At 31.7% G+C, this 27993-nt stretch overlaps 2 protein-coding genes and 1 long non-coding RNA gene across 5 annotated transcripts; all 3 read left to right on the forward strand.

The window, feature by feature from the left end:
- The first annotated feature begins 3733 nt into the window (after nucleotides 1-3733).
- Nucleotides 3734-4978, forward strand: LOC125423115 (uncharacterized). Its single transcript, XR_007241774.2, has 3 exons — nucleotides 3734-3798; nucleotides 4409-4657; nucleotides 4734-4978. It is a non-coding gene; the product is annotated as an uncharacterized LOC125423115 (long non-coding RNA).
- A 14464-nt stretch (nucleotides 4979-19442) lies between these two features.
- LOC107404635 (WAT1-related protein At1g21890) lies at nucleotides 19443-23184 on the forward strand. The gene is made up of 7 exons (XM_016011614.4): nucleotides 19443-19736; nucleotides 19887-19949; nucleotides 21038-21154; nucleotides 21560-21806; nucleotides 21919-22077; nucleotides 22219-22370; nucleotides 22626-23184. Exons 1-7 carry the CDS (start codon nucleotides 19522-19524, stop codon nucleotides 22807-22809), a joined length of 1137 nt encoding a protein of 378 aa, XP_015867100.2. The 5' UTR covers nucleotides 19443-19521; the 3' UTR covers nucleotides 22810-23184.
- A 1405-nt stretch (nucleotides 23185-24589) lies between these two features.
- Nucleotides 24590-27953, forward strand: LOC107404632 (gamma-glutamylcyclotransferase 2-3). Of its 3 annotated transcripts, none has more exons than XM_060816909.1 (8): nucleotides 24592-24846; nucleotides 24948-25024; nucleotides 25448-25501; nucleotides 26501-26557; nucleotides 26657-26697; nucleotides 26793-26864; nucleotides 27259-27377; nucleotides 27456-27953. In XM_060816909.1, the coding sequence occupies exons 1-7, from the start codon at nucleotides 24738-24740 to the stop codon at nucleotides 27365-27367; spliced, it is 519 nt and encodes a 172-aa protein (XP_060672892.1). In that variant the 5' UTR covers nucleotides 24592-24737; the 3' UTR covers nucleotides 27368-27377; nucleotides 27456-27953. The 3 variants fall into 3 exon arrangements, with proteins under 3 accessions (XP_048330940.1, XP_060672892.1, XP_015867092.2); XM_016011606.4 differs by having other exon boundaries at nucleotides 27259-27338; XM_048474983.2 differs by lacking the exon at nucleotides 25448-25501 and having other exon boundaries at nucleotides 24590-24846; nucleotides 27259-27338.
- Nucleotides 27954-27993: the final 40 nt, after the last annotated feature.

Here is a 27993-nt window from a genome sequence, read left to right on the forward strand (position 1 = left end):
GCTAATTAAAAAGTTGTTCCACTACGTACAGCACAAATTAAAGGATCAAATTTCAACTTAATTAAATATGAAATATTCATATATGTGTTTAGAAAAGGAAAGAATATTGCATCTCATCACCTATTGATGTCAGCCATAAGAATAATATTCAAAGAATAATTTATTAAGAATTTGTTTGTTCATGTACTGAATATTATTCTTTCATTAATTTTATTACGAAGCAATTCTTGATTAAATAATAATTTTAAATTTAAAAACTATACAATATAATAATAAAAAAACTAATTACAATGGATAGGCAAAAACCTAACCAAATTTAAAAATCGTCCAAATCGAACCAATTTGTTCGATTTAGATTGGCTTTCTTACATGAAGCAATTTGGTATATAAGGAATTAAAAATAAAACTAAATAAATAAATAACCCATAACAGATCGGTTTGGTCGGTGTTAAGACTTTTCCAACCCAATCCATCGAATTATTAATTAAAATTTTTAAAAATATTTTTTAAAAGAATTAACTATATATTTTTTGTTTATATTGCCATTTTCTGATATTTATATTTTATTTTATTAATACAATATTTATATTTTATGTTTGCTTAAATATAAATATATTAGCTTAAATATAAACATATGTATTTGATATATTTTTTTTCTGGTGAATAAATACATATTTAATATATAATACATATTTAATTGTTCAATTTTGAGATGTAATATAGAAGTTCAAAGTCATTAAAAGGCTTAAATATGAAAATGTTTTAATTATTTTAAATCTAAAATAATTTTCAAAGCCTATGCTAATAGAATTTTAAAGTTGAGATTCAATTTTTTACCTTTTAATAAATACAATAATATACTAAGATGTAAGTTCCAACCTACCAAACCAAAACAAACTGAACTAATTTAATTTATATTGGATTGGTTATTATTTGATGAATGGTTTGAACTGAATTAGTTTAGTTTGATTTGGTATTTTGCCAAATTAAAAACCAAACTATTCCCAAACCATATTCAAACTTTGATATGACTAAACAAAGTCTATAAGATAATTGGAAATATGATTATCAAAAAAATGGGTGAAAGGTGGACTATAATTGCACTTTTAACATTTTTTTCATGTGTCGGTTAAAAATACTCTTTAACAGAACTATTATTTTTAAAAGCTCAAACTTTTGAAAGATAATTAGATCAGATTGAATTATATATTTTAACAATATTAAAGTTGCAATTTGAATGTTGAAAAATATAAATGGGAATTTGTCTAATTCGCTTGGAGGGTTTCTTAAAGTAGTAATTGGCGCAATAGAAAAGAAGCTAATCGTCCAGGACTTTGTGAGGAGCTTTTTATTGATTACAAGTTATTGGTACTATGCACCTATAAATATATCAAAAGTTTGTATATAGTATTTTTCCAAGTATTTTCTAAAGAAAGTACATATGCAAAATACTTTTGAACTAAACGTAGACAGAAATATATTAGTAAGCTAATAATTTAAAAATCAGGTCCATATATAGCCCGGAGGATATAGCAGGGAAGAAGAAAGTAGAAACGTCTAAATCCAACCGACCTCACCCTATCAAGAAAGAGATTGGTGCTTAGAAGAAGGATAGGTTGCAATGAAAAACATGAAATTTAGAAGCTTGACCAAGACAAGGGAATTATTACAGAAGCTAGCTAGCGATTTAATTTCTATCATAAATCGATCAAACATTGGGCTTTAATTACCCTTCCCCTAAGGGGAATTTGACCCATTGCCTCTGTTGGAGCCATTTTAAGGATATATTTACCCATAATTTTATGATGCTTTTTATTTTACCATTTCATATCGATTATATCTTTAAAAAACTTACAAAGGACATGCATATCCTTTTATTTTACTTTTTCCTTGGTCCAATTTCCATAAAAACACCACCATATTTTTTTTTGAAACTTTTCTACCCAAAAAAACAAAAATCCACTTTTTCATCCAATAATCCTCATTCCTTTTTTATTCAATACAAGTAAAAATCATTCATTTCTTCCCTCTGTTTTTACTCTTGGCTTTCAGTCTTCTCCCTCAAAAAGCATTCTCAAGTAAGCTTTTTTTTATTTTTTTACAATGTGTTTTCTAGGGGAAAGGTAAGGAATGAGAAGAGAAGAGACGGCTAGCTCTTGGGTTTTTGGGGGAAGGGTGAGGAAGAAGAAGAGAAGAGCCAGCGAAGATTTTGAATGAGTGGACTTCGAAAGGAAGTGAAAGAAATAAAAAAAAAAAAAAAAGTAAACCATTTTCATTTAATTTGTATTTTATATCAATGGTACTTTAGGAATATTCAAAAAATAGAGGGCAAAATAAAAAAATTTCTGAACAAGTGGGTATATATCCTTAACAAAGCTCCAACATTGGCAATTTGGGGAATTTGGCCCATTGCCAATGTTGGAACCCTTTTAAGGAAATCTAACCATAATTTTGGAATTTTTTTATTTTACCTTTTAATATCGATTATACTTTTAAAAAACTTACAAAAGACATGCATATCCTTTTATTTTACTTTTCCCTTAGTCCAATTTCTACAAAAACATCACCGTATTTTTTTGAAACTTTTCCACTTAAAAAACAAAAATGCACTTTTTCATCCAGTATTCCTCATTCCTTTTTTATTCAATACAAGTAAAAGTCATTCATTTCTTCCTTTTGTTTTTACTCTTAGCTTTCAGTCTTCTCCCTCAAAAAGCATCTTTAGGTAAGTTTTTTTTTTTTTTTTTTTAGGCTGTGTGTTTGCTGGGAGAAGTGTAACACCCCGTCCCGAAGTACATCGAAAATTTCTTAAGTTGACCGTCATTGACCGAGAGGTGTCAAATTTTGACTTTTTGACTCAATAAGAATTCTAAGTTAACCGAGATACCATTGCGAAGTACGCTTCAACCCGAGTCTGTAGACTAGTAGAACATAAAAAACGAAGCTACAGTTTGAAAGTTATGAGTAAAACAAGTTAAGGTCCGAACTGTCCGAGGGAGCTAGAGTTGACTTTTTATTCTTGTAAAATTGAGCTTTAACTTATATATGGTTGTGAAGTACTCGTAGATATGAGCTTGTAGACTAGCGGCATGACCGATTTGAACATATGGTTGGAAAGTTACGGACCTATGAAGTTTTTCCGAGACAGCTATTACTATTCATCGATATGTAAGTGTGCGTGAACAGCGACGCCACGTGTAGCATTATAAAAAGGTGCCATGTGTCACGACAAGGAAATGCCACATTTCAGACAATTAAATATTATATTATTTTATTATTATTATTATTGTTTTATTATATTATATTATTATTATTTTATATATTTATTTATTTATTTTCTTTTTGTTTTTCTCTTTTTTCTTCTTCCCCACGTGGGAAGAAAAAAGACACAACCCCCCTCCCCCTCCGATTCCTTCTTCTTTCTTCCTTCCCTCTCACTCTCGCTGGTCCCTCTCTCTCTCTGCTGCACCTCTTTCGATCGTTGCACGGCCACACGCACCGGATGACGTGGTGGCCCACGGATGGACGAGCCCGGACGTCGAGTCACCCGTTGGTTGGCCAGAAAACGTGTCGGGATGGACACCAAAGCCAACAGTCGGTGAGGTGGTAGGTGGTCGGTTTTCTAGCAGCCACCGGTCCCGAGGTTGGTCCCTCCCCTTAGTTTTCGACTCCGTGATTCCAAAAATGACATCCATTTGCCCATATTCCAAGCCATTGGTGAGATGAGTGGAGGGAGAGTCCGGCCGAAATTTGCCGGCCATTTTCCGACCGACTTCAACGATTCCAAGCCAAATGAAGGTTGGTTTTACACTCATCGTCTCCTTAGCTTTCATTTGGCACCTCATTTGTGAATTGTGATTGAGTATTTTGAAAGATGCCATTTTTTGATAAAATAATATTATTTTAATGTGGTAATCTGAAAAATGTATGTTTGATGTTTAAATAATTGCTATTTATATCGATGATGTCCAATTGTGTTGAATTGCATAAATATGGGTTCAATTAAAGTTTCTTAAATTTGGAAAGCTGTAGATTTTAAACTGTTGTTAAATTATAATTACCTTTACTGTGAGGTTACTGTGAAATTATGACAGCTATTAGAATGTATCTTTGTATGCTTAATTATTTGTGGAATTGTATGTGGTTCTATTGACATTTAGTATGAATTAATTTGAAGGTTTGCGGAATTGATTATATTGAATTATTGTGATCGAAACTATACTTATGTGTTTAATTATTTATTTATGCATGAAATTTTGTGAATTTGGTAAAAGTGCATAAATTTAAGTGTATCATATAAAAATTCAAATTTTATAATATTATATTATATTTAAAAAATATATATATAATATTGTAAAATATTTTTTAATTGTTTACGATGCACCATACACGTACCGGTGTTCTGTAGTTGTGGATGTGATTAGTGTGCAAATGGATGTGGATGTGATTAGCACGAAGGTTGTAATGTCTCTCGTTTGTTGTCATTGGCCCGAGGGCAGGGAAGTTTGATATTGGCCATAGTCGCCCCCCTCCATCGCCCTGGATGACGGTTTAAGCAGCGGCGCGATAGGACGCCACGCGACCGTATGCCAGTTTTTCTCTTTAACCTTCCCGTCAGATGATGCTTTGGGACACTGGGCACCATAGGACACCACTGGTATATAGTATGTACATCAAGTATCTTTTGTATATATATATATATATATTATATTTGTATGTATCACATCGTACAGGGACAGCGATCCAATGTGGTCTATGAAGAACTAGCCTCGTATTTATGTTACCTACGAGTCCAAGAGATTGAACGGCCAATCTAGGTAACCATTCCGGACTGTATTGATAGTAGGGTACTGGCGACATCTGGAATTATGGATTGCGCAACATGTTGGAGGGTATCGTTTGTACCCCTGATACAAGTGTATATTTGATAATAAATTTTTTTGAATTTTAAATTATTATTTGATTTCGTATTATTCTATCTATTCATAACCTGATTTTCTAGCATTATATTTAATTGCTTTTATTGTCATTATTATTATTAATATTATTCTCATTATTAATATTACAATTATTATTTATCAGAATTTTGTTTACAATTATTTTCATTATTACTAATATTATCATCATCATTATGATTATTATTATTATTTTTTATTATTGCCATTATTTATTTTTATTTTTATTATTTCTATTATTATTATTAGCATATGATATATCCGAACAGGTATCACAGCCTACGGGCAAGAAAGATAGCATTGGGCAAGTATAATAGTCCTTGGACAAGTGGTAGTCTTTGGACAGGTCAGATAGTCCTTGGGACGGCTGTGATTATATGATAGTTCTTAGACAAGTAATTATCTTCGAATAAATATGACAGATGATATTAGTACTATTTTTATCATGAAAACGATTGCTATTATTATTATTGTTGTTGATGTGATGATTGTGTTATTTTTCTTCTTATATTACGCATCGGTATATTTTGTAACACAATATTTGAAATGTACGGCAATCAGTGGGTGGTATGGGTGGATGTGAATGATTAAAGGTATAATTGGTTGTTTATTTAGTTGATTATTCCTATTGCATATATATATATATATATATATACGTATGTGTTTTATATATGTAATTGTTATCAAAGTGCTATCATTGTGGAAATTATTGTAGTAATGTGGGAGGGATAAGGTGGTACCATATAGGAGTGTATCTTTGTGCAGGTAAATTTTGTGGTAAGTCTTTCCCTTAGGGGATATGCTGTCGGATTTTCCATTGGAAGGTTCGGTGGTATTTTCCTAGAATCAGGGCTTGTCCAGGGTTCCGATGAGGGATTTTGGACAGGTCCTGACAGAAGGATGAGGAAAGAGAAGAGAATAGTCAGTTTTGGGGCTTTAAGGGGAAGGGTGAGGAAGGAGAAAGAAGAGCCGGCGAAGATTTTGAAAGGGTGAACTTCTCAGGGAAGTGAAAGAAAGGGGGAAAAAAAAAAAAAAAGACCCTTTCCATTTAATTTGTTTTTGATATCAATGGTACTTTAGGAATATTTAAAAAAAGAAATGACAAAATAAAAAAATTCCTAAACGAGTGGATATATATCCTTAACAGAGCTCCAACTTTGGCAATGAGCCAAATTCCCCGTGTCAGGACCCGTCCAAAATTCCTCACCGGAACCCTAGACAAGTCCTGATCCTAGGGAAATTCTATCGGACCCTCCAATGGAAAATCCGGCAGAACCTCCCCTAAGGATTGGACTTACCACAATTTCCTGCACTGAAAACATACTTCTATAAACATCCCCTTATTACTCCCACGTTAATAAATATAATTCCACAAATTTGCAGCACTCCAAAAGAATAACAGGGAATTAATGCAGTATTTAATAAAATGCGTTCAATACAGTATACAGAGCGTCATACAAATAAATGTGAAAATTAATACAATAACAGGTAAGGAAGCAATACAAGATGAAGAGGATAAAGGGAAGAAAATGCTCCTTGGACTTTCGGCAATGAGCTGAGACGTCGGGCTCGCCCCGGATGATCAACGTCTCCCAACTTGGACCTAGGAGAACGGAATTTAAAAACGTGAGATGCTAATCATCTCAGTGAGTGACCCTATCTACTGTACACTTTTAATATTAATAATATAACAAATAGAGGAACTTAATTAATACCAACAATTAAATAAATAAATAAATAATAAACATTTGAAAGTAATATTTTCTCTCAAAACCCTCACTATTCACTCCGTTGGAAATGTTCCCATTTTAAAACATTTTCACAAAACCCGTTATTCGTATTTCCAGAAAAACAAAGAATCAATTAATTTAATAAATAATAATTAAATCACCCAAATATAAATAAATTATAATAAAATACAATAAATAATTTTTGACCACTTTGGGGTTTGAAATTTCTATCTGAAAGTTTATACTTGGCGCACCACACCATATACCAGTGATGCCCTCCGATACGCAGCGTCCCGAGCATCGACTGGTGGGGAGGTTAAAGAGAGAAACTTGCATACGACGCTTCGGCGTCCCGACAGTGCCGCTGCTAAAACCGTCATCCCGGCCATGGAGGGGGGCGGCTATGGCCAATATCAAACTTGCCTGCCCTCGGTCCAATGGCAACTCACAGGAGACATAATAACTTGCACGCTAATCCATATATACAACCAGAACACCAATACTGTATGAGTGCGTCTAAAACCAATTATTAAATTTCTTATTACCATACCGATTTTTCAAAAATTACCGTAGAAAATATACCAATTTTCAAATTCACCATCCCACATTTTCCTTTAACATTTCCGGTACGAAACCATCGATAACGATATACCAATAATTTTCTCTTATCACAAAGTCCATCAAATAATATTCCACGGGCATAATTACCAAATTTGAAACCACCAATTTAAACAAATATTTTCCTTAAAATATTTAAATCAATTATGCCCAAAAATAATATTAAAATCCAGACACAATTAATTAATAAAAATACCTTACTCATGTGTAATAAATACAATTAAATCATAATAATATTCGAAAATCCATTAATAAACCAAATTTTCATTTAGCAGCAATAAACATATACGTACTTATAAAATAATATTTTTCTAAAATTATAATTAAATTTCCACCACATGAGCATAATTCCAGATATCAATTTAACACAGCATAAATATAATTGATCATCCCAAAATAGTTTTAAAGGTGGGTTACTCACCTGGAGCATGCAATTAAACCAAGATCTTCTATGGGATCAATTCCACGACGCATCCGTGCTCCTAAAACAACAATATTACACAACTCAAATAAAATAATATTTTATTCGAATAAATAATACCCGGTACCCGGGGGGTTAAACACAAACGTTAACCAAAATTGACGAGTAATATACCGAATCGAAGCTTGAGTGACGAGGATTACGAATCCGGTCTTACTTCCCGGAGATCGGATCCAAGGTGGTCAGAATCTCGCCGGAAAGCTTTCGGGATTCAACTCTTCGATTCTCCCAAACCGTCTCAAATTGGAGAAAAAGGATACCGGATTGGATTTAGGGGGTTGGAATTAGTGGGGAGGGACCGGCGGTGCAACTAGATACTCGCCGGAACTGGATTTTCCGACTAGCCGCCGCGGTCACCGGCAACCGTCGTTGCCGGCAGCGCGTCCGGTGGCCGATGGCTGAGATTTTTGGGGGTTTTGTAGATCAAGAGGAGAGGGTTCCAACGGGACCAGCGGTGAGGCAAACGGAGGCCGGACGGTGAAGAGATCTGGATTTGAAGATTTTCGGCCCCTCGTCGGAAATACTCCGATCCCAGCCCGTCGAAGGTCCAGTGGCCGTGAAATTTGGTGGGTAGGCCGAAATTCCCACGGGTGAGAGACCGGTCAGGCACGTGTGGCTTGAGGTGGCCGGTGGTGGAGGGGAAAAATTGCCATCGCCGGAAAACGCTCCGATCCCGGCGCGTTACCGGTCGGTTGGCCGCGAGATTTGGGTGGCCGGTCGGAATTGAGGAGGCGGAGGCAGTGGGGTGGCGCGTGTGGCCCTCCGATGGCCGGACGATGGCCAACCGGTGGTGGCCGGTGTTTCTCTCTCTAGCTCTCTCTCTCTCTCTCTCTCTCCTCTCTCTCTTCCTCTCTCCTCTCCCTCGTTTCGCCAAAATAAAAGCCACCGTGGGTGACACTGTTCACCCACATGGACCTCTCAGATGTCGACACATGGCATTTCACTGTTCACCAATTCAAAAATATTAAAATATTACGGTAGTCGGAAAACTTCACACGTCCATAACTTTTTAGCCAGATGTCCAATTTAAGCGTGCCGCTAGTCTATGAACTCGTATCGACGAGCACTTTACAACCATACAAAATTCAAAGAAAAATTCTACAACCATAAAAAGTCAACTCCCGGCACCTTTTGGACAGTTTGAATCTCAACTTGTTTTGCCCATAACTTTCAAATTGTAGCTCCGTTTTCGACGTGCTACTCGTCTACGAACTCGTGCCAATGTGTACTTCGTAACGGTACCTCAGTCAACCTAGAATTCCATCCGAGTCAAAAAATCAACTTTTAACCCTTCGGTCAACGGCCAAAGTCAAAAACAACGGTCAACGGTCAACCTCGGTCAAAGTTGAAAAATTTCCGTTGTACTTTGGGACGGGGTGTTACACCCCGTGTATTTGGGGAATTTGGCCCATTACCCCTGTTGGAGCCCTTTTAAGGAAATCTACCCACAATTTTGGTTTTTTTTTTATTTTATATTTTAATATCGATTATACCTTAAAAAAAACTTATAAAAGACATACACATCCTTTTATTTTACTTTTCCTTTGGTCCCATTTCCACAAAAATGCCACCATATTTTTTTGAAACTTTTCCACTCAAAAAAACAAAAATCCAATTTTTCATCCAATATTCATCCGTTCCTTTTTTATTCAATACAAGTGAAAATCATTCATTTCTTCCCTCTGTTTTTACTCTTGGCTTTCAATCTTCTCTCTCAAAAAGCATCCTCTAGTAAGCTTTTTTTATTTCTTATTTTTTTATTTTTTTTTATTTTTTGCTATGTGTTTGCTAGTGGAAGGGTGAGGAAGGAGAAGGGGAGAGCTGGCGAAGATTTTGAAGGTGTGGAATTTGAAGGGAAGTGAAAAAAAAAAAAAAAAAAAAAAGCAAACGCTTTTCATTTAATTTGTTTTTTATATGAAGGGTAGTTTAGGAATATTTAAAAAAAAGAGGACAAAACAAAAATATTCCTGAACGAGTAGGCATACGTCCTTGAGAGGGCTCCAACAGGAACAATAGGCCAAATTCTCCTCATTCTAAAGCCCAATAATCACACCCAAATAAATATTATGTACTTTTAATGCCGAAATGTATAACTATAAGCCCCAACAATTTATATATATAAACAGATATGTTTCTATCATCGAATCATCATTATTAATATCTTTTTGATAGTTTACATGAAAATCCCCACTTTCCCAAGTTTTGACTTTAAAAAAAAAAAAAAAAAAAAAATTAGTTGAATGACCACCAGCCAATATTTTGAATCATTTCTAAAATTGTTTTAGATGGCAATGGTCATTGTGTTAACCCATATATCCCTTCCCAAAATTTATTATTTCCATTTTTTTGAAAAAAAAAAAAAACTCTCATTTTTGTCCAAAAATAAATAAATAAATAAATATATACACATTGCAGACATGGTTTTAGGCAACTATTTTCAGAAAAACTGTCATCATAATAGCATTTCAAACAAAGATTTTTAAGAAAAATTATCGTGTAAAGTGACGTTTACATTTAAATAAAATGAAGATGTCTGCATTGAAAAATTCTCAATTATATATATATATATCATGATTGATATTTTATAATCAACATTGTTTTGCCAATTAAATAAATTGAAGAAGACAACACAAAGGTAAGCATAGAATCTTAGAGTATTTCTAATAAATTTATTGATCGCTAATTTTTTACTACATTAGAAATATAGATTTATTAAAAAAAAAAAATCTCAAATGGCTCTATTAAAAAATTCTATTAAGTTGATCTGGTAAAAAAATAATTGACACTCTTAAAGTGACCATTGCAAAACAATCCTTGTCAATAATTTTTTTTAAAAGAATTCATAGATGGATATATTATATATGCACATCATTGCTTAATTAAAATTTAAACAGAATTGTTGAAATGCATTTTTTGTGTTAAGTATCAAGTAAACAGTCATGTATCATAAACTAGAAGTCCCTCCAACTTATCACAAAGATAGTAATTCACATAGGGATTAAAGCTGTTTTCATTCCCCTCCCCCACAATTCCCTCCCCCCCCCCAACTCTTGGTTAGCTAACTCTAATTTTTAATTAATTTTAAAATACATGTAACTTGTTGTCTAATTTGGTTATATTATCAATTAATGGCAAAATTAATATTGCTAAAATGAAAGGTGGCACAAACGACTAGTAATTAAGAAGCTATCTACGATTTAGAAACCAAAGGACATTTCCAAATATATTACTACTTAAACCTCCTTATGGTATATAGGAGGGTATATATATATATATATATATGAATAAACCATCTAAATAACATATGGTGGCCTTATGCATTTAACTTGTGAGCGCGTTTCTACTTTATATTTGGAACACATTCTCAACCAACCATAACACTTCATATATATATATATATATATATTTTTTTTTTTCCTTTCTGACTTTCATAACACTGTATGTTTAATTATCGTTGCAAGACAAGTTAAAAGAATCTCTTGATTAAATTCTATATCATAAAATCAAAGTACTTTTTTTTTTTTTTTTAAATCATGGGAAAGTAGTATAGTACCGGTGTAAATAAGTCATGCCAACTATTGATTTATCTTTCCCACGATGATATCTCCCAATAAACTTTTTTGGTAAAAATACATTTTCCCTATGATTCTCTTTTCTTTTTTTTTTTTTCTTTTTTTTGGTTACTATATTTCCTTATAATTTGACTTGCCGTGGTCGTTGTAATTCTCTTCATCAAGGAAAGCTGATCTCTCTTGCCAAGAAGGAGGGGAAAAAAAAAAATTACAAAACAAAACAAAAAATTAGGGAAAGCTGATCTCAGGGCCAGACCCCGGCCATTTCCTTATTCTCCTCCCTTTTATATAGGCCCCCACTGCTAAAGCCCAATATTTCAAACCAACAAAGTTTGGGCTTGTTCTTTTTACTGTATTCTCTCGTAGACTCGGCGTTAGCTTTCTTTCCCTCTTGCACGCATTACTAATATTTTTTCTAGAGAATTTTTTTTTTTTTTCCCCAACAAAATTTTATCTAGAGATTAGAGAATTATATAGAGTTGAAAACGTATATATTGTTCATTTTATATGGTGTTCAAATTACTTATGCTTTATCTAGTGGCTCCTTCTTGTTAGATATTATGGTCTATTTAGAGAACAATATATCTTATGTAACAATTATATTGCCAAGTGATGCCACTTTTTTTTATTTCTAGAGGACGGCCAGTACAAGACGTTGGATTATTGTCAATGACAAAATTTTATGGTGTTAATATTTGGTGGCATGATGTTTAATGTTGATTGCCAATTTAAAATTTATTCTCCAATGCTATTATGTATTAAAAATAAATAATAATAAAAAACCATTAATCAATTACATGTATTATTTTAAAAAAAAAATTTGTATAAATTTACAATGTCTGATATAGTTACTCATATTTACTTTAATAATGTTTATGTCACATCATTTTCATATTTATTTCACACCTTAACATTGAAGATGAATTTTATTTATTTATTTTTTTTATAAACAATATCCATAACTACTTATATGGCATGTTATTTTTTCACAATACTCATCTTAGTCTAGATGCTCTAATTAGTAATTAACATGTGGGATATGTTGACTTTTCAATATGCATGATACATGAGGTACTTTCTCCTACATGGAAACAAACATATCATGGTAAAAGTGCCTTTTTTTTTTTTTTTAGTTTGAACATTTTTATTTTGGTATGAATATCTTCGTAAGGGTAACTACATTTTTTTTAATCTAAAAGTGGGAGCATGATTATCTTTTGAGACTGTTCCTAAAAGAACTACGGGTAACTAATTTTTCACTTTATTGAATTATGCCAGGCCAATTGAATGGTTACGTATTGCTTTTGTGTTCTGTCAGGTCCAGTTATTTGAACACAAGTAAAAAAAAAAAAAAAAAACAACAACAACAACAACATAATACTAGGTTCATTTATATCCATTCTAGGCCAATTGAATGGTTACGTATTGCTGCTGTGTTTCTGTTAAAAGTCAGGAATCCAGGAAGTACTTTTTGTTTCGTAATAAGTCCAGGTGGTACTTGCTCAACCTCTTTTCATCTTTTGCTTTTCTTTTTTAGTATTTCCTTTGCTTTATAAGAAGTTTACCGTCTACCAAGATGTAAATGCACGCATGATTGGTGATTTTCTTGCAAACTTCAAATACAGCCAATTAGTTAAAGATGAACTCCAAACTCCATACTGATTTAGACCAACTACAAAACTTTTTAGCAACTTTGAGATTAAACTTTTCATTAAATATAAGTAAAATCAAAAATCAAAACTATCATTCACCCCACGAACCACTAATCATATTAGCAAACAACTTCTAATATTGGCTATATCAATTGATGAGTGGAAAGTCAAAAGGCAATAATAATTCAATTAATTAATTAAATCTATATAAATAAACAATAACAACATAAAATCCATATCTTCGACTAAAAATAAGGAATTTTTAAACAGACATTTTAGATTAGCAAAGATTTTTATAGAATTTATCTTCCTAGTTTTTAATGAATTTTTATAGAGCTTACAAAATTAGAAAAGATTTTTATGAGTTTTTATAAATTTTCATATTTTTTAAAACTCATATCAATAATTATTTTTTAAAAAAAGCAAAAAAATAAATAAATTACATCAAAAAGGAAAATTTATCTACAAAAACTAGCACTACTGAAAATTCATAATGATTTCTTATGATATATTTGAATTACTTTTATTTTAATATATATATTTTTTATTACTAGTTTATTAAAATTTGATAGGTAGCATGAAAGAAATCATGCTATAATAATAGCATACCAAGACCAAGAAAAAAAGTATAGGAAAAATTGTTCATTTTATGTCATTTTCTTTCACATGAGATAAAGAAGACGAGGTTAAAAAATTGAATATAATCATCAGAGCCTTTTATGGTGGTTAAGGGTAACAGGAGAGAGGAGGTTTTAAAAATAATATATAATTAATTTCAATTGAATTTATTTTAAAAAAAATTCAAAAGTCTACAACAATTTTGGAGGTGAAGGCCGGAGAAATTTTAAAACAAATATTTTATTTTTAATTTAAAAGTCTGTAAAAGTCCAATATTCACAAAAATCTATAAAAGTTAATTTTATTTGAATGCACCTTACTTTTCTAATTTTTAAAAAATCTTAATTGTAAATACCATAGCATATATATTTGGTTAAACCCAAAAGGAAAAAGTTTTTAATTAAATCTTTTATATACAACTTTTTAAAAATAAAATCTATAAATCAGCTAACTACCACATCACCAATGATAAATATTTTTTTTAATATATATAAATATATATGACTTTCCAATATATTTACTGATCAAAACCTTATCTTGAGGCGAGAAACAATGGAAAATTTGCGCTAATATTTCATATCTGTTTCTTGCATTTGAAAAACGTCGAACAAATTAAAAATAGAAAAAGTTAAAAAAAAATGAAATTGGATTTTTAAGCCGAATAAATAAATGAAAACCAACAAGAAAAAAAAAAATACGAGGAACATTCACTCTAGTATAATTATTGTGCTTGACAGCATAAGAAAGTAAAGAATAGAAAAGAAAAAGAGTGCCACGAAAATTAAAAAATAAAAAATCTTCAATGTTTTTGTCGTGATAAGTGAAGTGGTAAGGAAGTAGTGGGAGTTGGAGGAAGGGTGTGGCTCACATTTTTTCCAAGGAAGTTGTAGAAAGAGGATAGGCTGTTGCCAAATACCAATTTCTGACGTAACTGCAATGTGGTCTGTGGTCCACAACAAATAAAAGTGTCATCCTACATTTTATCCAATTACTACAACATTATGATTGTTGTTGTTGTTGTTGTTGTGTTTCAACTTACAACCTCTTATCTTTTGCTTCGTTTTCCTTCCAATGGAACTATAATTTGGTATTCTCTCACTATGCCACAATTATATATTTTTTATATAATACTTCTAGTAGAATTATATTTGTATACTGTTTCTTATTCTTTAATTAATTAGCATCAATCTTTTAACTTATCATGTGATCAATATTCATACGATTAGTTAGGTGAAAAGTGTTATTAGCTAGCTTAAACCCCAATCCATCCCTTTCCCCTGTCAGCCTAACTTTAGCATATATACCAATATTTTAGAAAATTACTCACCTCGTGCTCAATCTTTTGTGAATTAAACAGATATGTTCAAGTACTTTTATATCTGCATAAGACTATGATGGATAATGAAAAATAGCTTTACTTAACAATATAAAAACAAAACAAAAATCCCTTTAAATACTCCTTAATCTATCAAATTCCAATGCATGCCGTGCCTTGTGGGTTAATTCAACAATTGACACATATGGCATCTATATTACTTCTAAAATTTTTAGTAGGATAGTGAGGAAGGAAACACTTATTATGGAGTTTGATTAGGAAGAGAAATGGATTGATTAGGAAGGAGTAGATAACTATAGAAGAAACTAAAAATAAATACTTTCTTATGGAGTTTGAATTGAAATGAATTATGTATACGTGCACATGAAGAATGCATGCTTGGGGATAAGCTATATAGGTGGTGTTGCCATTTCTTTCTTTGTATTCCAATTTTTTTTATTTCAAGTACACATCAAGGACGACCAAGACGTGATGCCTCATTTATGTGCGTCACCACCACTTTGTTCTTGATTTCCACTTATATATTTGAATATGCGGTGGAAAGCTGATGCCGAAGAAAGAAAGACAGAATAATTAATTAATTTTGTAAATTATAACATCTATATATATATATATATATCTATATCTATATCTCGATAATCCATCATCACCCAACTCCCATCAACTTTTTTTCCTCCTACTTTGACACCTTGTTCATATTGGATGGGAGCTTTATATCTCACCTTACTTTCAACTAGTTTTTATCTAACTTCCCTTTGTTCTCACACAAGGACAAAAAAAAAAAAAAAAAAAAAAAAAAGACTCGCCTCTCAATTTTAATACATATAAATATCCACTTCTATGAAATTCAATTTATCTATATATAGTGCAATAAAAGTAATTAATTATCTTAAAATTAATAATTATAAATCCAAAATAACGATTAGTTCCTATTTGATATATATAAAAATAAAAATAAAAAAATATATTCAACGTACAGTAAAACAAATTTTTTAATTTTTAAAACAAAAACAAAGATTTTTTAGTTAGTATATAATCGAACAAACAATCTATGATAATATTCCTAATCTAACCTAATTTCGTATTCTTTCCCAAAAACAATAATAACCTCAATAATTATAGACCACAATATTTCCCAAAAGTATAAAAAAAAAATTAAAAAAAAAAAAAAGGATTTAACTTTCTTATGCTTGCTTCATACCTACCAAGCTTATTTCTTTTTAGTGCACCCCATTTTTCTTTAACGTGGATTCCACCTGCACCTGAATATTCGTTGGATTCCATACAGGAAAGCACCAACTTTATTATTGGGGTTTGGACTTTTTGTTGCACCATGTGTTTTATTCTAGATACCAAATATTACTATTTTTATTGCATAAAACAACAAACCTAGCTATTTTTTTTCTTATTTATAAATTATATATTATTTTGTTAATTAACAGCCCATGGTATAGTATGTAACTATAAGTGAAGGCATGTCTTATCAAAACAAAGCCACCCACAGGTCTGCTACCATGGTTTGGTTTATTGGATAATAAATAGGAATCACACAACACATAAAGTTGTAAATAGGAAAAATCATTGTGAATTTATAATTTATGATACATAGGCATTCTATATGTATCATGAATGGGCTGTATACAACTAACGACGGGGATGTTTGTATTATATCATTAAATTGTAATAGATTAGCAAATAAGAAAGAAAATTTGATTGTATTATATCATTAAAATTGTAATAGATTAGCAAATCATAAAGAAAATTTGAGAGTTGCATAAATTAAACCCCGGTTTGTAATTGTCTGACAAGCTAAGGACAAACAGGTGAAAACCGTATGTGTTTTGCACCAATCCGTACCGAACGGAAATTTTCCAAGTCCTTTGAAAATTTTAAATTCTTCATTTTATTTCTTGCCCTAGATATTAGAGTAGTTGTGGCACGTATATATTTATGTGGTAAGGATTTGGTGTTATATATAGCAAAAAAGTTTTATGTGCAATCATTATGTGCTATAACAAATCATAATTATTTAATCCAAAGCCTAGGAAGCATTATTCAAATTCACGATTTAAATGGTGTGGTGAGAGATATGCTACTGGGTCAATCTTAATTGTTTATACCAAGCCATTTATAACAAAAACTTCATTATTGTATTTCTATAGGATCCATGTATTTTATTTTAATATTGTACTAAAGTTATAAATTGTTCCATTTACATTGCACATAATTTTGAACATTAAAAATATAATATGATATAACAATTATATGTAATATTTTCTCACAAATAAAAAAATGCTAACAGATATATATATATATATACCAACAGTCAATCTTTTATTAGAAAATCCTGATAAGATAATCATCAAAATCTCAATTTTTATAACAATTCAAAAATTAATAAGAAAAGTTAAAATGAAAAAATTAGCGAATTCTTCTCTGTATATATATATATATATATACACATATTGGTCAACATTGGAAGCTAATACCATGTGCATGTTCTTATAATTGGTACTAATACTACTGTTTGGAATGCGGAGTAGAAAAGGAGAAAGAAATTAGTTTTCCATTATTTGGTTAAAACAAAATTACAGAGAACATCTATACATAATAAAATTTATATTTTCATGATAAACTAAGATTTTAGTTTTTATTTTCTTTTCTTTTAGTGTATTCCATACAGTAATCATAAAGATTGTACGCTAAAAAATAAATCTATTTACATTTTTCCTAATACATTTGGCAATAGACCACATGAGAATGAATATTTGTGAAAGTTTTGAAAAAAATTATATATATGTTTAATTCATCAAACAAGTCCACTACTAAAGTTTCCATTTAAAAAAAAAAAAAAGAAAAAAAAAATCTACTTGTCTACTGATCAAGAAAGCTAAAATAAAATTCAACAAGAAAACTGAGAGAATAAATTAAATTCATTATATGCAAATATAGATTCACGGTTTCAATGTACTTAATCATATTTACTTACTACTCCTTTTATCTAACTCGGTTATATTCACTTAATTAAATGCACCATCATAATCAAGTAGCAAGCTAGCTTTAATTTACTTGGTCGATTGGAGATCATTGAAGTAAACCACATGTAAAATCCACAATTAATGAATAATATGAGTGATTGAATTAACTTTGCCTCTTTCTTTCCTTTTTTTATTTAATTTATATTTACTTTAAGTGGTGTCCACTAGTCTTCATAGCACCTAATCTTAGGACACAAGAGCCACGCATATGTCATTCCTCACCACTAAACCTAAATGTTATTGGAAAACCTCAATGAATCGAATCCCCACTTCCCATAAAACATATAACAGAAAAGAAGGAAAATATTGTTTTCAAAGTGATACACGAAAACTCTTTCTCTCCTCTGAAAATGTTCATGTAATCGATTCTGACACTTAAATGACGATGATACTTGATTGGATTATGGGTGCATATAGTCTCTTTGTTAGAAGATAAGCAAATACTGTTCATGCTTCTTTCTATGACTTGCTATGTTCTTCGATTAATTATATATATCACTGTTGATGACGTATATAGAGCTTTTAATTGTTAAAGAGAAGACTATTTTATATGCATATCAAGTCAGTACAACGCGTACAAGCAATTATACTATCGAAAAAATTACTATGAGAGTTATGAATATGAGTAAGATTTGTAGTTATATATGTTCTTCTTTTCTTTTTTTGACATGTATTAGTCAAGTTAGGTGTGAAAGTTATTTAAATAAGTTTTATCGAATCCTGATAAGATATCACACAAAAATAGTTATTATAATCCATTTGAATTGTTACCTTGTTAAAGATAATATAAAAAAATTTATGACTTACATAATTTTTGTAAAAAAGAAATGATAATTTAACTTGTATCAACAAAAAATTGATATAACAAACCATGTGTTCAAAATTTGAAAACTAGTATACCAAAAACACAAGTAATGTTTGGTTTCGCCCAAGAGATAAATGGGCTATATTTGAGCATAAAAAGATTTTTGGACTTACCTATGAAAGAGTGCTATTTTAACATAAGCATAATGATAATTCACCTCCTAATAAATTACTTCAATTGGAAGGAATGATAATTCAACTTTGTTAGCAAGTATATGTTCTCTTTTGCAAATATATATATATATATATATATAATTAAAAAGTAAAAAAGGTAAAAAAACAAAAATTCCATGTATATTTATTAGGATGATATGGAATATGTACGTTCTCCTTTGGTGAATAGGAATATATATATATATATATATATATTTTTTTATTTTCACATAAAACTTTAATTCATGTAAGAATAATGTATATAGAAACGGGTCACTTTCAATATATTAATGAAGTTTGGGGGGTTCAATATGTATATCGAGTTAAATCGAGGGACCAAATCGTAAGAAATATGCAAGTGTATGCAAGTCATAACATGTATATAAGAAGGTGATCAGTTTCTCACCTTAGACAAGGCAAGGACAGGCAGAAAAAGGAGTAATATTTGAGGTAGCTAATAGAGTGGTGATTGAGAGAGGTTATAGAAAATCTTTGGGAAGGAAAATGGAAGACCCAAAAAGTCCATGTGACAAGTTGATTCAGGGAATGAACAAAATGAAACCTTACTTGGCTATGGTCTCCCTGCAATTTGGATATGCTGGGATGTATGTCATCAGCTTAGTCTCCTTGAATCATGGCATGAATCACTATGTACTCTCTGTGTACCGCCATATCATTGCGGTTCTCGTCATCGCTCCCTTTGCCTTCGTTCTAGAAAGGTTGCTACATTTACATATCCATTTCCATTTCTCTCTCTGTATTCTTTTATGTATCATTATCCCTTTTACTTTGCCTACTATCATTATCCCTTTTACGTCGCCTACTAATTAATCATACTCTACTGTCTGCTTTTCCTACTCTTTTTGCAGGAAAATAAGGCCAAAGATGACTCTACCAATCTTCCTGAGAATAATGCTGCTTGGTTTTCTAGAGTAATGCTCTAAACTAAGCGTGCATATGCATGCATTTATATCATGTATAAGTGTATGTATGTATGTATGTATGTATGTATGTATGTATGTATGTATGTATGTATGTATGTACATGTGCTTTTGTATGTATTAGCGTGCACGTATATATTTATATCAGATACATCCATATAACAAGTACTCGTTGTGAGCACTACTCTTATGCATGCATGGGGTTATGTTATTCGATAATATATGATGAATTAATTAGTTGAAGATGGCATGCATGCATGACCATGAGTAGGCCCATCCTTTGATTGAAACAAATAGCACATAAATTATCATAATTCAGTTCTCTTCTTTCTTCTACGCAGGCATGCTACTCAAAATATAAACCAATTTAATAACCACTTGCCTCTGCTGATAATTACATTGGGATATATTTTAATTAAGTTCATGGGAAATTAGATATTTAACAAGTTAATTATTAATTCCTACACCTTAATTTCTCTATCCCATTGCTAGCTCCTCTCTAATCCATACTTTCAGTTTCTTTCTTCTGATCCCTTCTCACTCTCCTTTATAATTGTATTTTCTTACATCATTAATTTTCCTAAATTTCATAATACAGAAAGCTATTTCTGTATATAGAAAAGAAGGTGCAATTTAGGGTTTAATCTTACCCTCTAATATTTTAAGGATATTAAACAAACCCAATTCACATGACGTATATAAAAAATTAATGTCACTTATTATATATTACATATGTATTAGCTAGCCATGATTATCAAATATTTAATGGTACTTCATGGTTACCGGTTTTATACATACATACATATACATATATGATCACTATCATATATAGTATTGATTCCGTACTCAATCCACAAAAAATAATTCTGTACTAAGGACAAATTGAGTGTTTTTTACCTTTTTTTTTTTTTTATCAATAAGGGCAAATTAAGTTGGTTACGGGCCCCAAAAAAAAAAAAAAGGACAAATTGAGAGGCCCACTCCTAGTCCCATGATATTAATGTATGTGGTTTTATATTTTTGGGTAAATATATTATTTTAAATGTATTAATAGTATATTCTAATATTTGTTTTATCAGGCCAGTGTTTGCTCAGAATTTATACAATGTGGGAATGAAGTACACCTCAGCAACATTTGCGTCAGCCACTGTTAATATCCTTCCTGCCATTACCTTCATATTGGCTCTTATTTTCAGGTATTTAATTGATTAAATGTTTGATTAATCATTTTATAATTACCAATTATAATTGATCTATACATTTTAATTTTTTAAATAAAATAAATAAATAAATAGTGTTAAATTGTTGTAAGTTGTTATCCAATTGAAGGGTACTTAATTTATCAGTTCCACTAATCCAGAGATTAATTATGTGCCATGTCACGTCATGCTCAGAGACGAGCTCATTTCCACAATCATTTTACAAATATATATATATATATATATATACATCTATAGAGTGCGTTTTCGAGTATACATGTTTTTCACTTTTCGTATAATAATAACGGCATACACTTTTTTAAGTATTAGAGAAGACAAATAAAATTTATAATTAATGATGTAATTAATATATTTGTGTGATTAATTTAATTAATTAATCAGGTTAGAAAGTGTCAACTTCAAGAACATACACAGCGTAGCAAAGGTTATTGGAACCACGGTGACCGTGGCAGGAGCAGTAGTGACAACTATGTACAAAGGTCCGAGCCTGGACATATTCCAATTCCATGGACAAGGACGACAACTCCACCACACCACCACCACCACCTCCTCCGACGAGCACTGGGTCACCGGCACCTTAATGCTCCTTGCCAGATGCGGCGGTTGGTCCAGCTTCTTTGTTTTGCAGGTCACTACCTATATATTTTTATATATTACAACTTAATTACAAAGTTTGGTAGATTATTATTATTATTATTTGTTATCCCTAAAATTTATATGTATAACCATGTGGGTCTCAGTCATTTACATTGAAGAAATATCCGGCGGAGCTTTCTCTAACAGCGTGGATATGCTTCATGGGTGCATTGGAAGGTGCAGTTGTCACACTTGTCATGGAACGTGACACCGGAGTCTGGGCCATAGGCTTGGACTCGAGGCTTCTCGCCGCTGCTTACTCTGTGAGTATTAAATAGTTTTCTATCATTGTAAAAGTATATATATATATATATATAAGGTTTATTAGAGAGATATATTCCAAAAAGGGTATTTTTGGAAAATGAAATTGATTTGCAAAGTTTTTATGTGTTGGTAAAAAACAGGGTGTGGTTTGTTCTGGAATAGCATATTATATGCAAGGCAAGGTGATGAAGGAGAGAGGTCCAGTTTTTGTTACCGCTTTCAGTCCTCTATGCATGATCATCACGGCGGCGCTCGGTGCCATAGTTTTAGCCGAGCAAGTCCACCTTGGAAGGTACAAAATTAAAATTAATTCCTAACTAAATACTAAAAACAAGATTATTCACTAATATTCTTTTTGGTTCTCCTCTCCAAGTTTTTACTCCAAGTTGTTGTGTAATATTAATTGCATGTATATTAGATAATACACTCAATGTTAAACACTGCTATAAATTGCCATCTTTGGTTATCTAAAATTTATAATGCCCAAAAACAAAAAATGACCTATTTATGCTCACATAGTTTGAATTTTTTTTTTTTTTTTCCTCAGCCTGATTGGAGCCATTATCATAGTGTTTGGTCTTTATTCTCTGGTGTGGGGCAAAAGCAAAGATCCAAAAGGTTTGGCAGCCTCGGAGGATCCACTTGATGAGACAACTAGTAGTGTGAGTCTGGAATTGCCTGTCACAATCACTAGTAGTACTAAATCATCCACCAAAATTACTGAATGCTGACCATCATATCAACTGGGCCTAATGAAGATGTGTGTACCATGGATACTCCTATGCCTCAGGAGTAATGAAACATATTCCACTCATGAACAAAGATTTTAGTGGAGGTTTTATCATTAAATTCCAAAGGGCTTGGGAAAAGTTTTATGCACATACCTTGATAGTGGCTATTAAGTAACTTTCTTTTAAGAGTTTTTCTTTTTGTTTCCTTTTCTTTCTTTTTATGTAGCTTTGAGAATTCGGAGGGGTAAAGTATTTTACCGCTTGTGTGCGTCCTTCTTGAAAAAAGTTGAGATGTTCGTCTCGGTTGGTTTACTGTTTACCATTGTCATACTGAAATGGAATTCAACCACTTCAATTTTCTCTTTGTTTACTCCATTTCCCATTGTATTATTTTTTTCTTTTTCTTTTTCTTTTTCTTTTTCTTTTTCTTTTTCTTTTTTTTTTTTTTTTTTGGGTAATACGTTATAATTATATGGTGTTTAGTATTTCCCAAATTAAATTTAATAATGCATATTCTCTAAATTAAGAGTAAAGTCCCAAAAAAAAAAAAGATTAATTGCATATTGATGTCAATCTCATATATAATTGGGAAGTTGTTTTTTTCTATTCAAGGAGTAGAAATAGAGAACGACAAATGACATAAAATAAAAAAGCTTATTACCAGAATTGAAATAGAGACTGAAAAATTAAATGAAAATGTAACTGCTTGAATTTAAAATAAAATGGAAAGGAACTAAAATTAAAATTGAAATGATAATAGTAAAAATGAGCTCTCGAGTGTTAATCCTTACTTTTCGCCCAAAACAAAAAAAAAAGGCAAAAAAAGTCTTAATTCTTGCTTGATTAACAATCACTTTCTAATCAACAATTCCTAATGCCTTACTCATTTTGGGTTACTTTCCTTTTTGGTATGCTTAATTTTTAAGATAAACTTTTGTCCTAATCTGAATGATCCAATTATTAAAAATCTCATTTAAGATTTCCAAATTTGGAGAGGCAGCCAATTAACTTGTTTCTAATACTACGTAAACTTCGAGTCAATATTATTGTTTAATGTGACACTAGTTTGGATAATGATCTTACTTATCTTTTTTTTTTTTTTTTTTGGGCTATTTGATGAAAGTATTAATTCTCTCCTGTAGGTCTTTAAAGTTTTTAGTTTTCTTTTTTAATAAATGGAAGAATCTCTTTTTGGATTTTTAAGAAATTGTTGAATTACTTTTCTTTCTTTTTTTATTTAAAAAAAAAAAAAGAAAGAAATTGTGAAACAAGGTAAAGAGTAATACAAAAATCACCATTGTACTTCTTTGATGAATGAAGTCACCATTGTACTTTGAGTCATATACTAATTCGGTTTTTACTACTAAGAAATATATTGCCCTCGAATTACATCATGGTATTGAATAAATATTTATGTTAAGAGTGCAATGAAATTGAGTTCACATATATATATATACATAATATAATACACATATGCATGATGGTTATTTTTGTAACTATTTCCAAATCAAAAATTATACCTAGAATCAAATTATGCAAAAATTAACCATAAACCCCAAAAAAAAAAAAAAGTGAAAACACAGTTGATCCAGCATAAGGACCAGTGCTGACGTGGCATGTTAATATTGGAAGTCAAACAAAATGCTCGGCCTTTCATCCTCGGAATTGATGTCAATGTCAACATATAATGGTTGACCTGATTCTATTGGTTCGGCCTACAACGTCAGCTCGGTGGCTAGTGGTGGTCCGACTGCCGTCTTTGTGATTTAATTTCTGCCGCGGATTTGGGTTATCATTCTATTCCTCTGGCTCCTCTGTTCACTGCTAGCCTATCGCACAGCTCTCTCTCTCTCTCTCTCTCTAGTTTGCATCCTTCAGGTATAAGTAGAGAGGGAAAAGAGAGATTCCGTGCGGGAAGGATTTCGAAAATGGTGATGTGGGTATTTGGGTATGGCTCTCTTATATGGAAAACCGGCTTTAAGTACGATGAAAGCCTTGTGGGTTTCATCAAAGGCTATCGCCGTGTCTTCTATCAAGGTCGTCTCTCTGGCTTTTACTCTTTTAGGCGTGTTTGTTTTGATTTTTCTTGTTGCAACGATTCGTTTCTGATTTGTATTCGTCGGGTATTCTGTTACTAGGCAGTACCGACCACAGAGGAACACCAGAGTACCCAGGACGTACGGTGACATTGGAGCCTGCAGATGGGGAAGTCTGTGTAAGTTTGCTCTTTAAAATTTTCAAGAACCCACTTCGTTAAATTAGTCAACTTTGTAATTGGTTTAATTTTTTTTTTCATTTCAGTTATATTAATTTGTATTAACAAGCACATTTTGACTTAGAGCTTATGACATTTTAATGAAAAGTTTGTAGATGCTAGCTGTTTTCAAGTTTGTATAGGAAATTACGGCACAGAGTGTCAGGTTTTTCTCGATAGCGATGCATAATTGGAGTTGAATGGTGAAGAGAGAGAATGGCATTGTCAATGTTGTTGCATATCACAATATTTTTTATCTTGTTCATTTTTCTCTCTTTAGGGTCTGCTACTAATCAAGTTGGTTTGAATACTTTGTTATGATTTTGAAATAATCATCATATTAGAGTTTATAAGACAATTCTTTATTTTTTTGTGAGGTAATAGTGGGGGGTTGCCTACAAAATCTCCAAGAAGGAAGATGAAGAAATTGCACTAACGGTAAAGTTCCTATTTCCTAAATCATAGGTCCTAACCATGACATAGTGACAATACCTTGTTTCTTTTACATGAGGATTCAAGGCTTGCGGTTCTGAGTTATGTCCTAAAAACTGGATAGCAAAATATGGTAGTAGACTAGGAGCTCTTATAGAAACCAGGAAGTCTATGAAATGCTAATAGTATGATTTATGAGGCATCACATGCAAACTCAAACATCGCCTGTCCTCGCTTTTTTAAAACGTCTGTTTTTATTTCTTTTGGTTTAAAATGTCATCTTTCACAGCCTTAGTATAACTTAATTTGTTGGAGCATAAAAACTGAAGTTATAACTTATAGTTATAACTTAATTTGTTGGAGCATAAAAACTGAAGTTGACCTCGTCACCTGAAATTATTACATGATTCTCTTTATGTGGCATGTTAAACTGTCATGTCTAAAATTCTTTATACCAACTTTTTATGTGGAAATGCATACTGATTGCCCATTCACTTTGTTTCTCGACATCTACAAAATTCTATGCATAAAAGCGTGTTTCTGCAACCTCTTTTATTTTTCTTTTAATTTTCAGTAACTAAAGTTTACAATCATCAAAATTAACCCCCTTGATATTTACTCTCTTGACAATGCTTCTGTAAGCACACTCTGTAGGAACACTTCACTGTATTTTCAAACTCCATTACCTGATGTGCTTACAAAGATGCACATCAAACCAAAATTCCTTTCTTGTTGACCCCTGATATGAGTGGTTTTCTTCTTGGAATTCTTCCATTTTTTTCAGTCCTGCTTAATTATCATTGCACCGTGGTTTGTTGGTGCAACATATTGGATTGCATCTTGCCCTCCTTAGCATGAAGATATGTCAAGCCAATGGCACTGAAAGGACATTCTTTGCCAAATTTTGCATCTGTAAATTTAAAGCCTCTAGTGCAACATCGCAACCAATTATCAGTTAGAGCTTCCAAATTGTCTTCTAACTCATTTTTTGGTGTTATGTTACAGCATTTAGAAGTAAGGGAGAAGCAATATGACAAGAAGGCTTACCTTGATTTTTTCACTGTAAGTTTTTTAGCTAAAGAACCCTGTATGTGTATGATGTACCAAAAATGTTGTAGGTTTATCAATTCTGCAAGTTAATTCATTTTAATTTTTATTCAGGAATCTATGGCTACTACTCCAGCTATTTCAGGAGTAATGGTGTAAGTTGGAGAAACCACCAAGGAAGTTCCTACAATTTTCATTCATGTTCTATTCTGTAATCCAATCAGTTTAGAACTGACAGTTTCACTTTTAGATACATTGCCTCTCCAGACAAGAAAACCAACGTGAACTATTTGGGGCCCGCATCCATCGAGGAGATCGCTAAGTATGATTCTTCATTGTTCATTCTGTACATATCTCTTTTGCATTCTGACATGTCAGTACTCTAAGACCTATAGACGCTATAGAAATATATGGAGCACCTTGTTATAATTTGCCACTGATATGCTAGGAAGAGAGACATGATTTTATAGTCACCCCTAGTTAATGAATGCATTTAAAAATCTGGCAAATCAGGATTATGCTTTTAAATTACTTTCTTATCATAGACAATTAAATTTATGTATCCTAAAGTCCTGATGATTTTGGCATCAGCTTGTTATTTTCCCATTTCTTGCTGGATTATAAAAAAGTGAGCATATATATAGCCTCTGCTAAATGTGTATCTTTTTGAAAAGTTATAAGTCGATCCTGATATTTTCATTTCTGCCATTCTGTAGACAAATTGTTCAAGCTGAAGGCCCCTCAGGACCCAATAGGGACTACCTTTTTCAGCTTGAAAAAGCTCTTCTCCAATTTGGCAAGTTCTTTCAAGTCCTCTTGAATTAATAAATTTCAAGTTGTTCTTCACTCTCTTCTCTTTCTTTTTTCTTATTGAAAACATTCTTCTTTCATTTTATTTCTTTTCTTTGTCCAGGTTGCAAAGACAAACATGTAATAGATCTTGCTGGTGAAGTGAGACGTATACTTGCGGAGACGGAGCTGACTTCCTCATAATCCTATGCAAAGCAGGCAAACTATTTTGACAAGTTCTCAAAACTTTTGAAAGTTATTGGGTTTTGAGAAACAATTGTGGAACTAGGTGATGCAAGCCTTTTCTGTTAAATTTTAAGGGCATTCTTGCTCGTAGCAAGACGTGTCAGCTAGCAAGAATAGACTCCAGGAAAATTATTTTAGGGATGGACATTTTCCTTTCTTGTCTTTTATTTTTGTTTTCTGTAAGGTTCACCATCCCTTATCTATGGACTGAAAAATGTATCTGCTGGTAGGAATTTTTTCCAAGTCAGTATAAAAATCAAAGTAGACTTGGAAGTAGAAAGTCTTAACTATTGAAATATATACGTGCAAATTTGTAGACTGAATATTTTTCATGACTTTGAATAATATCTATCTAAATATTTATTGGTCTTTGAAATATTAAGTCCATCCTTTTCGGAATCTTGTTTTGGTCCTGG

This window comes from Ziziphus jujuba, chromosome 5 (genome assembly GCF_031755915.1).
Source record: "Ziziphus jujuba cultivar Dongzao chromosome 5, ASM3175591v1".
Classification (NCBI taxonomy): Eukaryota; Viridiplantae; Streptophyta; class Magnoliopsida; order Rosales; family Rhamnaceae; genus Ziziphus; species Ziziphus jujuba.